Below are 17,425 nucleotides of genomic sequence, written 5' to 3'. Positions count from 1 at the left end.
TTTCAAACTAAGTGGTTGGGCCAGCTGCATCCCTCCTGGAATATCCATGTTACACCTGCTTAAAACAACTCGCAAACCTAGGGTCTGGGCTATGTTCTTGAAGTGTTTTGAGGGGGTCTGGCCTGGTCCATAACAACACCAAAATTGGTGATTTGGAGGACTGTGAAGAAGGTGGTACGGTGGCACAGTGGTTAGCACTGCTGCCTCACAGCGCCAGAGTACCGGGTTCAATTCCCGCCTCAGATAACTGACTGTGTGGAGTTTGCACGTTCTCCCCGTGTCTGCGTGGGTTTCCTCCGGGTGCTCCGGTTTCCTCCCACAGTCCAAAGATGTGCAGGTCAGGTGAATTGGCCATGCTAAAATTGCCTGTAGTGTTAGGTTAGGGGTAAATGTAGGGGTATGGGTGGGTTGCGCTTCGGCGGGTCGGTGTAGACTTGTTGGGCCGAAGGGCCTGTTTCCACACTGTAAGTAATCTAAGTAATCTAATCTGAAAAAAAGGTTATCTAAAAGTACAATGAGATCTTCTCAGATGGGCCAATGGGCCAAGAGGTGGCAAGGAGTTTAATTTAGATAAATATGAGGTATTACATTTTGGTAAGGTAACCAGGTTAGGACTTATACAGTTAATGGAATCCCTGAGGAGTGTTGTCAAACAAAGAGCCCCAATTATGCAGGTACATAATTCCTTGAAAGTGGCGTCACAGACAGACAGGTTGGTGAAGACAACATTTGACATGCTTGCCTTCATTGGTCAGAGCATTGAGTACAGGAGTTGGGACATCATGTTGCGGCTGTGCGAAACATTGGTGAGGCCAATTTTAAAATACTGCATAAAATTCTGGTCACCCTGCTGTAGGAAGAATGTTGCTCAACTAGAAAGATGCAGAAAAATATTACAAGGTTGTTGCTGGGCCTGTAGGGTTTGTGTTACAAGGAGAGGCTGGATAGCCTGGGTCTTTTCTCCCTCAAGCAACGGAGGTTGGGGGGTGACCTTTTAGAGGTTTATAAATTCATGAGGGGCATAGATCAATGGCCATGGTCTTTTTCCTAGGGTAGAAGAGTCCAAAGGTAGAGGGCATAGGTCTTAGGTGAGATGGAAAAGATTTAAAAGGACCAGTGGGGCAACCTTTTCACACAGAGGGTGGTGTGCTATTGGAACAAACCACCAGACAAAGTGATAGAGACAGGTACACTTACAACATTTAAAAGACATTTGGACAGGTACATGAATGGGAAAGGTTTAGAGGGATATGGGCCAAATGCAGGCAAATGGGACTATTCAGTTTAGGAAGACTGGTCAGCGTGGATAAGTTGGGCTGAAGGTCCTGTTTCTATGCTGTATGACTCTGACTCATTCCATACAATTTTGATCTCATTCTTACGGAAGGGTGCAGTTGCATTGGAGAAAGTTCAGAGAAAGTTTGCGAGATTAATTCCAGAGTTGAAAAGCTTGTCTTAAGTGAAGAGATTGAGCAGTTTAGGTCTGTACTCACTAGAGTTTAGAACAATGAGCGGGCATTTAATTAAAGTAAATAAGATGCTAAAGTGGATTGACAAAGTAGACGTAGAGCAAATGCTTTCCTTGTAGGGCAATCTAGAACCAGGTTTATAGTTTTAGTTAAGGGATGGGAGATTTAAAACAGAAATGATGGGTTTTTCTCCAAGCGTTATGAATCTGTGGAATTCACGGCACCAGAGCGCGATGGATGCCAGGAAATCGAATAAATTTAACACGAAGATAGAAAGATTTTTAATTAGTAATGGGTTACAGCTATTGGAACAAGATGGGAAAGTGGAGTTGAGATCAGCCTTGAATATATTAAATAGTAGATGAGTCTCAAAGTCTGAAATGGAGAAAGTGAGGACTGCAGATGCTGGAGATCAGAGCTGAAAATGTGTTGCTGGAAAAGCGCAGCAGGTCAGGGCTGAAGAAGGGCTTATGCCCGAAACGTTGATTCTCCTGCTCCTTGGATGCTGCCTGACCTGCTGCGCTTTTCCTGCAACACATTTTCAGCTCAAAGTCTGAAATGTCCACAGGCAGTACTGAGGGAGAATTACACTGTCAAGGGGGCAACACTGGTGGAGTGCTATACTATCAGATGTTCATGACTGAGAGAGTGTTGTAACATCACCGTGGCTGTACTGAGTGAGAGCTGCTGTTCTGAAGAGGCAGTCCTACAATTTATTCAGTTAGCTTAGCTGGCTGGACAGCTGGTTTGCAATGCAGAGTGATACCAACAGTGCAGATTCACTTACCCTACATTGGCTGAGTGCTGAGTTTACCACTAATGAACTGCCTTCTCAGTTTCACCCCTTGTCAGACGTGGTGACCCTCAAGTTTAAATCACTACCAATTGTCTCTGTCTAATGAGAGAGCAGCCCTCTGGTTCTCTGGAGCTATATCTTTACTGAGGGAGAACTGCACTGCCAGAAGTACTGAGGAAGACCTGCCAGGTTGGAGGAGCAGTATTGTGAGAAAACTGCACTGTCAGTGGCTGGTGATGAGGGAGAACTTCACTGTTAGAGAAGTGGTACCGAGGGACAATTGCAAAGTCAGAATGAAGGAAATGAGGAAGAACTAGTTTTGGAGGGGCAGTACTGACAACAAACTGCACTATTAAAAGAACAGAACTGAGGAAGTTCAATGCTTCATAGATGCCATTTTTCAGGTGTAGACCTGTTTCCCTCTCAAGTCAATGTACAGTCCTTGGCACGTTTTATAAGAATAATGTGTGAAATATGCTGGTGTCTCAGCCAATATTTATTCCTCAACCAGCACTACTAAAGTAGGCTATCTGGCCTTTGTCATGATGCTGTTTGTGAGATACTACTGTTCCCAAGTTTATTGTTTTGCTGGGGTGGGGGACTCCAGAACTAGAGGGCATAGATTCAGGGTGAGAGGGGGAAAGATATAAAAGGGACCTAAGGGACAACTTTTTCACGCAGAGGGTGGTGCATGGATCAAATGAGCTGCCAGAGGAAGTGGTGGAGGCTGGTAAAATTACAGCATTTAGAAGGCATTTGGATGGGTATATGAATAGGAAGGGTTTGGAGGGATATGGGGAGAAAGTGAGTTCTGCAGATGCTGGAGATCAAAGTTGAAACTTTATTGCTGGAACAGCACAGCAGGTCAGGCAGCATCCAGGGAACAGGAGATTCGACGTTTCGGGCACAGGCCCATCTTCAGGAATGAGCAGAGAGTGTTCAGCAGGAGAAGATAAAAGGTAGGGAGGAGGGACTTGGAGGAGGGGCGTTGGAAATGTGATAGGTGGAAAGAGGTCAAGGTGAGGGTGATAGGTCGGAGTAGGATGGAGACCCTTCCTGAAGAAGGGCCTGTGCCCGAAACGTCGAATCTCCTGTTCCCTGGATGCTGCCTGACCTGCTGTGCTGTTCCAGCAATAAAGTTTCAACTTGGAGGGATATGGGCCAAGAGCTGGCAAATGGGACTATATTAGATTAGGATATCTGGTCAGCATGGATGAGTTGAACCGAAGGGTCTGTTTTCGTGCTATGACTCCATGAATGTATGCTGCCTCTTACATTACTGTACTGAGTGCAAAAGTACACCATTGTATGTACAGTGTTTTGAGGCATTCCAAGATCATGAAAGTTACTATTTTCAATGGCAATCTTTTTTCTTAGCTTTTGATCCATTGGCCTTGCCCAGCAGAGGGAGCCAAATATCTTAGGTCTGAGTTACTGTTGAGACAGAGTTTTCAGAGTCTTGTTGCAGAGAATCCCACAGGCTCTAGGTGATGACATTTCTTATCTTTTCCCTACTCAATACCCTTAGTCTGTGACCCCCTGGTTCTGGATTCCCTGCTCATCAGAAATATCCTTCCTGCATTTACCCAATCTAGTCCTGTTTGGATTTTATAGATTTCTATGAAATCCCCCTCATTTTTCTGAACTCCTGTAAATATAGTCCTAACCACTTCAGTCTCTCTTCATATGTCAATTTTAGAATCTACTATAAAGGATGTAATAGCAGAGCATTTAGAAATACATAATACAATCAGGCTAACTTCATGGAGGGAAAATTGTACCTGACTAGAATTGTTTGAGGAGCTAAGAAGTAGCCATTGTAATATACTTTTAGACTAGAATCCTTACAGTGTGGAAACAGGCCATCAGCACATTGAGTCCACACCAACCCTTCGAACAGTGTCCCACCGAGACCTAATCCCCTACCCTCTCCCTGTAACCTTGCCTTTCTCATGGCTAATCCACCTAGTCTGCACATCCCTGGACACTATGGGCAATTTAACATAGCCAATCCATCTAACCTGTACACCTTTGGACTTGGGAAGGAAGCTAGAGCACCAGGCGGACATGGGGAGAATGTACAAACTCCTGATAGACAGTCACCTGAGTGGAATTGAATCTGACGCAGCATTGCTAACCACTGTGCCAGCATGCCAGCCTCAAACTTTTAATTTAATGTTGATCTCACTTTCCGTACACCTTCTCTACAGAATAACATTGTATTCTTCAATATGTTTTATTACCCTAATGCACTTTATATGGTATGATCTGTCTTTACTGCACGCTAGAACAAAAGTTGTCACTATACTTAGCTATGTGTGATAATAATAAAGCAAAACAAATCATATTTGGACTTTCAGATGGCGATTGATAAGGTACCACACATGAGGCTACTTAATAAGGATAAGAACCTGTGGCTTTAAATTCCTGGGCCACATGGTCTTGTTCTGGACAAGATGGCAATTATGCAAACCTTATACATTCAAATATGAGTTTGGAGCAGGAGTTGGCCATTTGACCCCTCAAGCCTGCGCTACTATTCATTAAGATAATATCTGATCTTCTCGTATTTTGAGTTCATTGACTCATTTTGAATTCATTCCCATCTACTGCCAATAACCTTTGATTCCTTTGTCTAACAAAATTTACTTTCATCTTAAAATGTTCAATTCCCCTGCCTTTGCTGTCTTCTGAGACAGAGTATTCCAAAGTCACGCAATTCATTGAGAGAAATAAATTCTCCTTATCTCTGTCCTAAAATGAACAAAGCTTAATTTTAAAACAGTGTCCTGCAATAATGGACTTGTCACAAGTGAAATGACATTTCCGCATTCGCTTTCCCAAAAACTTCCAAGGTCAAGCCGAGCAATTACGAACCAATTAGTTCAACTTAATAGTGGGAAAACATCTAGGAATAATCATTTTGCCTACAATGAATAATCATATGGTCAGATGTGGGTTAATTAAAAGCCAGCCAGCATGGATTTCTTAAGGACAAATTGTGTTTAACTAATTTTAGTTTTTTGAAGAGGTTGGTAAGGGCCATGCTGACGATGTGATATATGTGAACTTCATTCTTTGATACAGTGCCACACAAAAGACTTGTGAAGAAAGTAGTAGGAATAAAAAGGACAGTAGCAATGTGGATACAAAACTGGCTGAAAGATGGGGAACAGACACTAATGGTTAAAGCAAGAAAGTTGATAGTGGAGCTCCCCCGGCATTTGTACTGAAAACCTTGCTTTTCCCATTATATGTTCATGATCTAGATCGTGTTTTCAGGGGACAATTTCAACATTTGCAGATGGTACAAAACTTGAAAGCATTGTAAACTGTGAGGAGGATAGTTTAGATCTTCAAAAGGGTAAAAATGGAATGGGCAGATAGGGAGGAGATGAAGTCTCATGGAGGAAGGTGAGGTGATACATTTTATTACAAGGAACATGGAGAGACAGTATAAAATGAAATTACTGCTCTAAAAGGTGTGCAGGAACAAAGAGACTGGGATGTATATGTACTTGAGTCAATAAAGACGGCAGAACAGATGGAGGCAACTTCTTAAAAAGCATACAATATTCTAGATTTTATTAATAGAGGCATTAAGTACAAGAGCAAAGCACTTATTATGAACTTGAATAAGACAGCAGTTAAACCTCAGCTGGAGCATTGTGTACAGCCTGGGAGCCACAGATAACATGGAAGACATTGACAACAATGGTTCCAAAGATGAGAAACCTCAGATATGAAGATGCATCAGAGAATTTAGTATGGTTTTCTTTGGCGAAGAAACGGCAATGAGGAGATCTGGTAGAAGTTTTAAAATCATGAGAGGTCTGGACAGAATGGACAAGTGGACATTGTTCTCACTTGTAAAAGGATCAAGAACAAGAGGGCACAGATTTAAAGTAGTTTACAAAAGAAGCAAATATGATATGAGAAAAATACTGTTTAGGATCCTAATACACTGCTTGGTCATGTAGGTGGTCTATTATGGAGACAGGTTCAATCAAAGCATTTGAGAGGGCATTAGCTGATTATTTGAACAGAAACAATGTTCAGGATTATGGTGAAAAGGTGGAGTAGTAGCACAAAGTCATAGAGCTCATTCAGAGAGTCAGTGTAGATACAACATGCCAAATGGCCGCCTTCTGCCGTGTAAGAGTTCTGTGATCCTGAAATAAAGCTACCAGTCACTCGTCCATAAGCCATGTTATTGTGAGGTAATTTGTTCAACCTCTTCCATAAATCCACAGACTTACTCCACATCCAACCTATGTCAGTAAAGGTCAAGGGTAGCAAGGTAACACCACCACCTACAAGTTGCTTTCCAAGAATCTCACCACTCTGGCTTGAAAATATATAGCTGATCCTTCAGTGTTGCTGGGCCAAAATCACTGAACTCCCTCTCAAATGCATTGTGAATGTCCAAATAGAGTCCAAATTGACTGGAGCAGTTCATGAATGCAACTCTCCACCATCTCCTCTAAGGCAGCTGGGGATGGCAATAGAGTCATAGAGTCCTACAGCACAGAGCAGGCCCTTTGGCCCAAACTGGTCCATGCTGACCAAAATGTCCATCCACGCTAACCCCATTTCCCTGCACTTGGCCCATATCCTTCTAAACCCTTCCTATCCATGTATTTGTCTAAATGACTTTTAAATGTTGTTAATGTGGCCGCCTCAACCACTTCTACTGGCAGCTCATTCGATATAGAACATAGAACATTTCCTTCAGAAATGAGATGACAAGAATCCAGAGAAAGTATATTCCTGTCAGGGTGAAAGGGAAGACTGGTAACTATAGGGAAGCTGGATGACTAAAGAAATTGAGGGTTTAGTTAAGAAAAAGAAGGAAGCATGTGTCAGGTACAGACAGGATAGAACGAGTGAATCCTTAGAAGAGTATAAAGAAAGTAGGAGTATACTTAAGAGGGAAATCAGGAGGGCAAAACGGGGACATGAGATAGCTTTGGCAAATAGAATTAAGGAGAATCCAAAGAGGTTTTACAAATATATTAAGGACAAAAGGGTAACTAGGGAGAGAATAGGGCCCCTCAAAGATCAGCAAGGCGGCCTTTGTGTGGAGCCACAGAAAATGGGGGAGATACTAAATGAATATTTTGCATCAGTACTTACTGTGGAAAAGGATATGGAAGATATAGACTGTAGGGAAATAGATGGTGACATCTTGCAAAATGTCCCGATATACAGAGGAGGAAGGGATGGATGTCTTGAAACAGTTAAAGGTGGATAAATCCCCATGACCTGATCAGGTGTACCCGAGAACTCTGTGGGAAGCTAGAGAAGGGATTGCTGGGCCTCTTGCTGAGATATTTGTATCATCGATAGTCACAGGTGAGTTGCCGGAAGACTGGAGGTTGGCAAACGTGGTGCCATTGTTTAAGAAGGGTGGTAAGGACAAGCCAGGGAACTATAGACCAGTGAGCCTGACCTCGGTGGTGGGCAAGTTGTTGGAGGGAATCCTGAGGGACAGGATGTACATGTATTTGGAAAGGCAAGTTCTGATTGGGATAGTCAACATCGCTTTGTGCATGGGAAATCATGTCTCACAAACTTGATTGAGTTTTTTGATGAAGTAACAAAGAAAATTGATGAGGGCAGAGCAGTAGATGTGATCTATATGGACTTTAGTAAGGCGTTCGACAAGGTTCCCCATGGGAGACTGATTAGCAAGGTTAGATCTCATGGAATACAGGGAGAACTAGCATTTGGATACAGAACTGGCTCAAAGGTAGAAGATAGAGGGTGGTGGTGGAGGGTTGTTTTTCAGACTGGAGGCCTGTGACCAGTGGAGTGCCACAAGGATCGGTGCTGAGTCCTCTACATTTTGTCATTTACATAAATGATTTGGATGCGAGCATGAGAGGTACAGTAGTAAGTTTGCAGATGACACCAAAATTGGAGGTGTAGTGGACAGCGAAGAGGGTTACCTCAGATTACAACAGGATCTGGACCAGATGGCCCATTGGGCTGAGAAGTGGCAGATGAAATTTAATTCAGATAAATGCGAGGTGCTGCATTTTGGGAAAGCAAATCTTAGCAGGACGTATACACTTAATAGTAAGGTCCTAGGGAGTGTTACTTAACAAAGAGACCTTGGAGTGCAGGTTCATAGCTCCTTGAAAGTGGAGTCGCAGGTAGATAGGATAGTGAAGAAGGCGTATGGTATGCTTTCCTTTATTGGTCAGAGTATTGAGTACAGACGTTGGGAGGTCATGTTGCGGCTGTACAGGACATTGGTTAGGCCACTGTTGGAATATTGTGTACAGTTCTGGTCTCCTTCCTATCGGAACGATGTTGTGAAACTTGAAAGGGTTGAGAAAAGATTTCCAAGGATGTTGCCAGGGTTGGAGGATCTGAGCTACATGGAGAGGCTGAACAGGCTGGGGCTGTTTTCCCTGGAGTGTCGGAGGCTGAGGGGTGACCTTATAGAGGTTTGCAAAATTATGAGGGGCATGGATAGGATAAATAGGCAAAGTCTTTTCCCTGGGGTTGGGGAGTCCAGAACTAGAGGGCATAGGTTTAGGATGAGAGGGGAAAGATTTAAAAGAGACCTAAGGGTCACCCTTTTCACGCAGAGGGTGGTACGTGTATGGAATGAGCTGCCAGAGGATGTGGTGGAGACTGGTACAATTGCAGCATTTAAGAGGCATTTGGATTGGTATATGAATAGGAAGGGTTTGGAGGGATATGGGCTGGGTGCTGGCAGGTGGGAATAGATTGGGTTGGGATATCTGGTCGGCATGGACGGGTTGGACTGAAGGGTCTGTTTCCATGCTGTACATCTCTATGACTCTATAACAGTACAGCACAGAATAGGCCCTTCAGCCCATGATGTTGTGCCGACCACTGATCCTCATGTATGCACCCTCAAATTTCTGTGACCCTATGCATGTCCAGTAGACTCTTAAATGTCCCCAATGACCTTTCTTCCACAACTGCTGCTGGCAACGCATTCCATGCTCTCACAACTTTCTGTGTAAAGAACCCACCTCTGACATCCCCTCTATACTTTCCTCCAACCAGCTTAAAACTATGACCCCTCGTGTTAGTCATTTCTGCCCTGGGAAATAGTCTCTGGCTATTGACTCTATCAATGCCTCTAATTATCTTGTATACCTCAATTAGGTCTCCTCTCCTCCTCCTTTTCTCCAATGAAAAAAGTCCGAGCTCAGTCAACTTCTCTTCATAAGATAAGCCCTCCAGTCCAGGCAGCATCCTGGTAAACCTCCTCTGAACCCTCTCCAAAGCATCCACATCTTTCCTATAATAGGGCGACCAGAACTGGACGCAGTATTCCAAGTGCGGTCAAACCTAAGTTTTATAGAGCTGCAACAAGATCTTACGACTCTTAAACTCAATCTCCCTGTTAATGAAAGCCAAAACATCATTTACTTTCTTAACAACCCTGTCCACTTGGGTGGCCATTTTAAGGGATCTATGTACCTGCACACCAAGATCCCTCTGTTCCTCCACACTGCCAAGGATCCTATCCTTAATCCTGTACTCAGCTTTCAAATTCGACCTTCCAAAATGCATCACCTCGCATTTATCCAGGTTGAACTCCATCTGCCACCTCTCAGCCCATCTCTGCATCCTGTCAATGTCCCGCTGCAGCCTACAACAGCCCTCTATACTGTCAACGACACCTCCAACCTTTGTGTCGTCTGCAAACTTGCTGACCTATCCTTCAATCCCCTCATCCAAGTCATTAATAAAAATTACAAACAGTAGAGGCCCAAGGACAGAGCCCTGTGGAACACCACTCACCACTGACTTGCAGGCAGAATATTTTCCTTCTACTACCACTCGCTGTCTTCTGTTGGCCAGCCAATTCTGTATCCAGACAGCTAAGTTCCCCTGTATCCCATTCCTCCTGACCTTCTGAATGAGCCTACCATGGGGAACCTTATCAAATGCCTTGCTGAAGTCCATACACACTACATGCACAGCTCAACCCTCATCAACATTTCTCGCCACATCCTCAAAGAACTCGATAAGGTTTGTGAGGCATGACCTGTCCCTCACAAAGCCGTGTTGACTGCATTTAATCAAGCCATACTCTTCCAGATGGTCATAAATCCTATCCCTCAGAATCCTTTCTAACACCTTGCAGACGACAGACGTGAGACTGACACGTCTGTAATTGCCGGGGATTTCCCTATTTCCTTTCTTGAAGAGAGGAATTACATTTGCCTCTCTCCAGTCCTCAGGTACGACTCCAGTGGAGAGCGAGGATGCAAAGATCTTCACAAGTGGCGAAGCAATCGCATTTCTCGTTTCCCAAAGCAGCCGAGGACAAATCTGGTCCGGGCCTGGCAACTTGTCAATCTTAATGTTTGACAAAATTTTCAGCACACCAGCTTCCTCTATCTCTATCCATTCCAGCATGCACACCTGCTCTTCAAAGGTTTCATTCACTACAAAGTTCGTTTACAAAGTGTAAAATGCCTTTGTGTTCTCCCTAATCCGTTCTGCCAAGTCTTTCTCGTGCCCCCTCCTGGCTCTCCTCAGACCATTTTTGAGCTCCTTCCTCGCCTGCCTGTAATCCTCGAGAGCTGAGCTTGACCCTAGCTTCCTCCACCTTATGTAAGCTACCTTTTTCCTTTTGACGAGAAGCTCCACCGCTCTCGTCATTCAAAGTTCCTTTATCTTACCACTTCTTGCCTGTCTCAGAGGGACATATTTATTCATCACTTGCAACAACTGTTCCTTAAACAGTCTCCACATGTCTATAGTGCCTTTACCATGGAACAATTGCTCCCAATCCATGCTTCCTAATTCATGTCTAATCACATCATCGTTTCCTCTTCCCCAATTAAATATCCTCCCATTTTGCCTAATCCTCTCCTTCTCCATAGCTATGTAGAATGTGAGGCAGTTGTGGTCACTATCACCAAAATGCTCTCCCACCACAAGATCTGATAGCTGCCCTGGCTCGTTTCCGAGCACCAAGTCTAGAATGGCCTCTCCCCTCATCAGCCTGTCAACGTACTCAGTTAGGAAACCCTCCTGAACACACCTTACAAAAACAGATCCTTCCAACCATCTGCTCGAAGGAGGTTCCAATCAATATTTGGAAAGTTAAAGTCACCCATTACAACAACCCTACTACGTCCACACTTTTCCAAAATCTGCCGACCTATGCTTTCTTCCATCTCCCTGCTGTTATTGGGGGGCATATTGAGATATGTGTACCAAATGCTGGTCTCTATGACAATGCTGACATCCCATGAGTGAATTTATTTAAGACGTTTAGTGGAGAGGAGTACTGCTGTGCAGAGGACACAAGTACTCCAGACATCAGTACAGCCATCCCGATTATGTGGTCAAAACAGAGTAGGAGAGAGGATACAGTCTGATACTGGTCTGTACCAGTGTCAGCTGACTGATTATTTTGTTATTTTGTATTCATTTCAGTAAAACAGGCCTTTGACTGAGCACTCATTTCTAATTCTGCTTCCTGTTGCAGGGATAATGGAAATCGAATGATTCAGTTGATGTTGCTAAAATCCCTCCTACAGGTATGACTTTTCAAATATATTCCTACAATGCTCCAGTGAAGACTCATAGAACATAGAACAATACAGCACAGAACAGGCCCTTCGGCCCACGGTGTTGTGCCGAACGTTTGTCCTAGCTTAAGCACCCATCCATGTACCTATCCAATTGCCGCTTAAAGGTCACCAAAGATTCTGACTCTACCCCTCCCACAGGCAGCGCATTCCATGCCCCCACCACTCTCTGGGTAAAGAACCCACCCCTGACATCTCCCCTATACCTTCCACCCTTCACCTTAAATTTATGTCCCCTTGTAACACTGTGTTGCACCCGGGGAAAAAGTTTCTGACTGTCTACTCATTGGTAAGTCAGAAAGTGTTTCAGTTGTGCATACCCAAATCATCAAATAAAGAGTTAACTCGGTGCAATCAGCCTGACAGTTTGAGAACAGAAAAAGAAATTCGCTCAGGATTTCCAGTTCTGACAATGCAGTACTCCCCATTAAATGTTTTGCTATACCTGTCCTGGGAGTTTTTGATGAAGACCGTGTGGTGGATGCTGTACCTTGTATCTAATTCTGAGCTGTCCATGCCCTGAGAGCATTTGACAGGATTAAGTACATTATAAGGTAGAAATGTATTCCAGCCTGTCATGATGAGTATTTGAATTGAATTGAATTTCTCACCAGAATAAGCAGAAATGTGGGTTTAAATCACAATTAAGAATTTAAAAGATGAGTTGAGTGAATTTAAGTTATTTTTGTGCTTAATATTGCAACTTATTCCTCTGGCCATTCTATAGTGAGTTTGGTTGTAGTTTATGATTTTTAAAATTTCTTTTATTTGAAGGTGACAATTGGGTTCCAGAGCAATAACCTTTTAGCGACCCTGCCCACCTCCTTCCTGGAACCTCTTCTCTCTACCTCATTAATGGAGGATGCTGAACATCGCCTCCTCGTCATAGAGATCCTTCTCAGTCTGATCGACCGCCAAGGGAATAGACATAAGTTCTCTCATGTCAGGTATGCCCCAAGTGGACCATTGCACTGATAGAACAACATAGAAGCAGGATATTCAGACTGTCATGTTTGTATTATCTCTCTGCAAGAACAACTCAGCCAGTGCTAGCCCTGCAAATCTTCGCTCTTCACATAATCAAATTCATTTTGATATCCACAATCACATCTGCCACCACTGTATTCTCAGATTGTAGACTGATGATCCTAACCACGTGTTACTGGCTCATTCAATCAGCTTAATTCAGTGTCCCTGGTTCTCGCCTCTTCGCCAATGGGAACAATTTTTCTTTACCTGCTCTGTCATGACTTCTCATAATTTTCAATATTTCCATCAATCTTACCTCAGCCATCTCTTTCTTCATGAAGTCTAGCTTCTCCAACCACTTGAGTGACTGAAGTTCTCAGAAGCCCTCACATTCTCCAGACAGTGTGCTTCGTCCTACTGAAGCTGAATCAGTGTTTTGTAAAGGTTCTTCCTAACATCATGTGACAATGCTGCTACTTTAACAAGATTATGCTGTCCTTTGCTTTTCATTCAGAGAGGTCGTAAAAGCAATGATTGCAAAAGTCAAGGTTTGAAGAGTTTTAGGACCAGTTTGATTCTAGCTAACAGATACTGCCTCAGATAAAAGGCAATCAAGGTTAAAATGAAAGGGGTGTGGCCATTCTCCCTGCTCAGTTTTTCTCTGGCAGTTTCCGTGCTGTACATCTCTATGACTCTATGAGAGGCTGGGACTTTTCTCACTGGAGTGTAGGAGCCTAAGGGCTGACCTTAGAGAGGTTTGTAAAATCATGAGGGGCATAGATAAGGTGGACAGCAAAGGTCTTTTCCCTAGGCTGGGGTAGTCAAAAACAGGGGGCATATATTTAAGGTAAGAAGAAAAAGTTTTAAAAGGGACCTGAGGGGCAACTTTTTCACAAAGTGTAGTTTGTATGTGGAAAAATTGCCAGATGAGGTAGTCAATCTTACTTCAGCTATCTCTTTCTTCATGAAATCTAGATTAGTCCATACCGACCCTCTGAAGAGCAACCCACCTAGACCCATTCTCCTACATTTACCCAATCTGCGCATTTTTGGACTGTGGGAGGAAACCTACGCAGACACAGGGAGAATATGCAAACTCCTGAGACGGGAATTGAGCCCGGGTTTCTGGCAATATGAGGCAGCAGTGCTAACCACTGTGCCACTGTGCCGCCCACAAATAGTTACAATGTTTAAAAGACATTTGGACTGCTACATGAATAGGAACGGTTTGGAAGGATGCAGGCCAAATGCAGGCAAGTGGGAATAGTTTAGTTTGGGAAACTTGTTTGGAAGATATAAGTTTAACTGAAGGGTCAGTTTCCATGCAGTATGACTCGATAACGTTTTTTTCAGTGTTGTCGATTTCTTTTTGTCATTGCAATGGTATTTATTCTGCTCAAACCAAGTATGCATGTCAGTCCTTCAAACTTATTACTGTATAAAAGTCAATAGTTTGCCTTTAGACAAAATAAAAGATCCCAAACGTTCAATTTCAGTATGAATATGTACAACGTACCCTCAGCATAACATGTTGCTGAATACACCACTGCCTAGAATTGTAGCCTTTATTTTATACCGGCCCTCCTTATTCTTCCTCACAAAAAGAATTGCTTCATGCTTTGTCTGTATTAAATTTCATCTGCTGCAGTATTCCACAACTTTAATCCTTTGCTCTTGAAATTTATCGCTATTCTCCTCGCAGCTTACAATATGTTTTATATCATGTGCACATTTTTAAGTTGTGTCCTGCTAACCAAGTGTAGATCATTAACATGCAGTGGCTCTAATACTGTCTCAAGAGTATATATCTTGCTAAAGTTTAACAAACAACCATTCGGTGTTGTGCCGTGTCTATCTATTTTTGGGTTTACTTGTGTTTGTCTGTATCTATGTGTTCTCTATATAGCATTATAGAACGATTAAGAGTTAGACAGATTTTTAATTGGTAATGGGATGAAGGGATATGGAGAGAAAGGAGGAAAATGGGAGTGAGGAATATATCAGCCATGAGCAAAGAGCGGTGCAGACTCAATGGGCCGAATGGCCTAATTCTGCTCCTATATTTTATGAATTTATGAACTTACTACAGTACAAAAAAGATGACTTCATCCATAATGGTTCGTTCCATCAGAGAAAGCAAACGTTCCAACTTAATCCCACTTTAGACATTGGCCCTGCAGGCGGTAGAACTTGTATTCTTCGACACCTTTTGAATATCTCTGTATTTGTGATCAAAAATATATCTTTATTTCTGTGTTTTTGTCTGTATCTATCCATTTCTGTCAATCTGTATGAGTGTGTCTGAGTATTCTCAAACTGATGGTGTTTTCCTCTTCCTCTTCAGTATTGTTCCAGACATCTCTGTCCTCATGCTAAAAGTGGACAAGTGCTCCCGTCAGGATACACTCTTTATGAAGAAGGTGAGCCTCTTATATTCTCCTGAGTTTAAGACCATAAGAAATAGGAATAGTAGTAGGCCATTTGGCATCTAATCCCTCAGGTCCATTTCCCTGCACTTTCCCTGCCACCCTTGATTCACCCTATTGATCAGTAATCTGTCTGTCTATCTAGGACACGCCAAACCTCACTGCTCCCCAGTGGGACATGCCATATCTGACTGCTCCCCAGTCGGACACGCCAAACCTCACTGCTCCCCAGTGGGATATGCCATATCTGACTGCACCCCAGTTGGACACGCCAAACCTCACTGCTCCCCAGTGGGACACACCATATCTGACTGCTCCCCAGTGGGAGATGCCATATCTGACTGCTCCCCAGTGGGACACGCCAAACCTCACTGCTCCCCAGTGGGACACGCCAAACCTCACTGCTCCCCAGTGGTACACACCATATCTGACTGCTCCCCAGTTGGACACGCCAAACCTCACTGCTCCCCAGTGGGACACACCATATCTGACTGCTCCCCAGTGGGACACGCAAAACCTCACTGCTCTGCATTGGGACACGCCATATCTGACTGCTCCCCAGTGGGACACGCCAAACCTCACTGCTCCCCAGTGGGACACGCCAAACCTCACTGCTCCCCAGTGGTACACGCCATATCTGACTGCTCCCCAGTGGGACACGCCAAACCTCACTGCTCCCCAGTGAGACACGCCATATCTCACTGCTCCACAGTGAGACACGCCATATCTCACTGCTCCACAGTGGGAGATGCCATATCTGACTGCTCCCCAATGGGACACGCCAAACCTCACTGCTCCCCAGTGGGACACACCAAACCTCACTGCTCCCCAGTGGGACACACCATATCTGATTGCTCCCCAGTGGGACACGCCATATCTCACTGCTCCCCAGTGGGACACACCATATCTGACTGCTCCCCAGTGGGACACACCAAACCTCACTGCTCCCCAGTGGTACACGCCATATCTGACTGCTCCCTAGTGGGACACGCCAAACCTCACTGCTCCCCAGTGAGACACACCATATCTGACTGCTCCCCAGTGGGACACGCAAAACCTCACTGCTCTGCATTGGGACACGCCATATCTGACTGCTCCCCAGTGGGACACGCCAAACCTCACTGCTCCCCAGTGGGACACGCCAAACCTCACTGCTCCCCAGTGGTACACGCCATATCTGACTGCTCCCCAGTGGGACACGCCAAACCTCACTGCTCCCCAGTGAGACACGCCATATCTCACTGCTCCACAGTGAGACACGCCATATCTCACTGCTCCACAGTGGGAGATGCCATATCTGACTGCTCCCCAATGGGACACGCCAAACCTCACTGCTCCCCAGTGGGACACACCAAACCTCACTGCTCCCCAGTGGGACACACCATATCTGATTGCTCCCCAGTGGGACACGCCATATCTCACTGCTCCCCAGTGGGACACACCATATCTGACTGCTCCCCAGTGGGACACACCAAACCTCACTGCTCCCCAGTGGTACACGCCATATCTGACTGCTCCCCAGTGGGACACGCCAAACCTCACTGCTCCCCAGTGAGACACACCATATCTGACTGCTCCCCAGTGGGACACGCAAAACCTCACTGCTCTGCATTGGGACACGCCATATCTGACTGCTCCCCAGTGGGACACGCCAAACCTCACTGCTCCCCAGTGGGACACGCCAAACCTCACTGCTCCCCAGTGGTACACGCCATATCTGACTGCTCCCCAGTGGGACACGCCAAACCTCACTGCTCCCCAGTGAGACACGCCATATCTCACTGCTCCACAGTGAGACACGCCATATCTCACTGCTCCACAGTGGGAGATGCCATATCTGACTGCTCCCCAATGGGACACGCCAAACCTCACTGCTCCCCAGTGGGACACACCAAACCTCACTGCTCCCCAGTGGGACACACCATATCTGATTGCTCCCCAGTGGGACACGCCATATCTCACTGCTCCCCAGTGGGACACACCATATCTGACTGCTCCCCAGTGGGACACACCAAACCTCACTGCTCCCCAGTGAGACACGCCATATCTCACTGCTCCCCAGTGTGACACGCCATATCTCACTGCTCCCCAGTGGGACACGGCAAACCTCACTGCTCCCCAGTGGGATACACCATATCTGACTGCTCCCCAGTGGGACACACCAAACCT

The 17,425-nt window shown here is 44.8% G+C and overlaps 1 protein-coding gene across 3 annotated transcripts in view; it reads left to right on the top strand.

The window, feature by feature from the left end:
• Positions 1 to 17,425, top strand: part of LOC122553146 (protein EFR3 homolog B-like) — a 211,183-nt gene that overhangs the window by 110,409 nt on the left and 83,349 nt on the right. For all 3 annotated transcript variants that reach the window (XM_087991014.1, XM_087991015.1, XM_087991017.1), the window contains exons 12-14: positions 11,759 to 11,810; positions 12,636 to 12,808; positions 15,175 to 15,250. In XM_087991014.1, coding sequence (XP_087847140.1) covers positions 11,759 to 11,810; positions 12,636 to 12,808; positions 15,175 to 15,250 — 301 coding nt within the window. The remainder of the gene's footprint in view (positions 1 to 11,758; positions 11,811 to 12,635; positions 12,809 to 15,174; positions 15,251 to 17,425) is intronic.

The sequence above is a fragment of the Chiloscyllium plagiosum genome, unplaced genomic scaffold, assembly GCF_037043375.1.
Source record: "Chiloscyllium plagiosum isolate Xiang-an unplaced genomic scaffold, Cpla_swu_hap1 HiC_scaffold_10, whole genome shotgun sequence".
In the NCBI taxonomy this organism is placed as follows: Eukaryota; Metazoa; Chordata; class Chondrichthyes; order Orectolobiformes; family Hemiscylliidae; genus Chiloscyllium; species Chiloscyllium plagiosum.
Note: the sequence above shows the minus strand (reverse complement) of the source record. Positions and strands in the feature narration are given on the sequence as shown.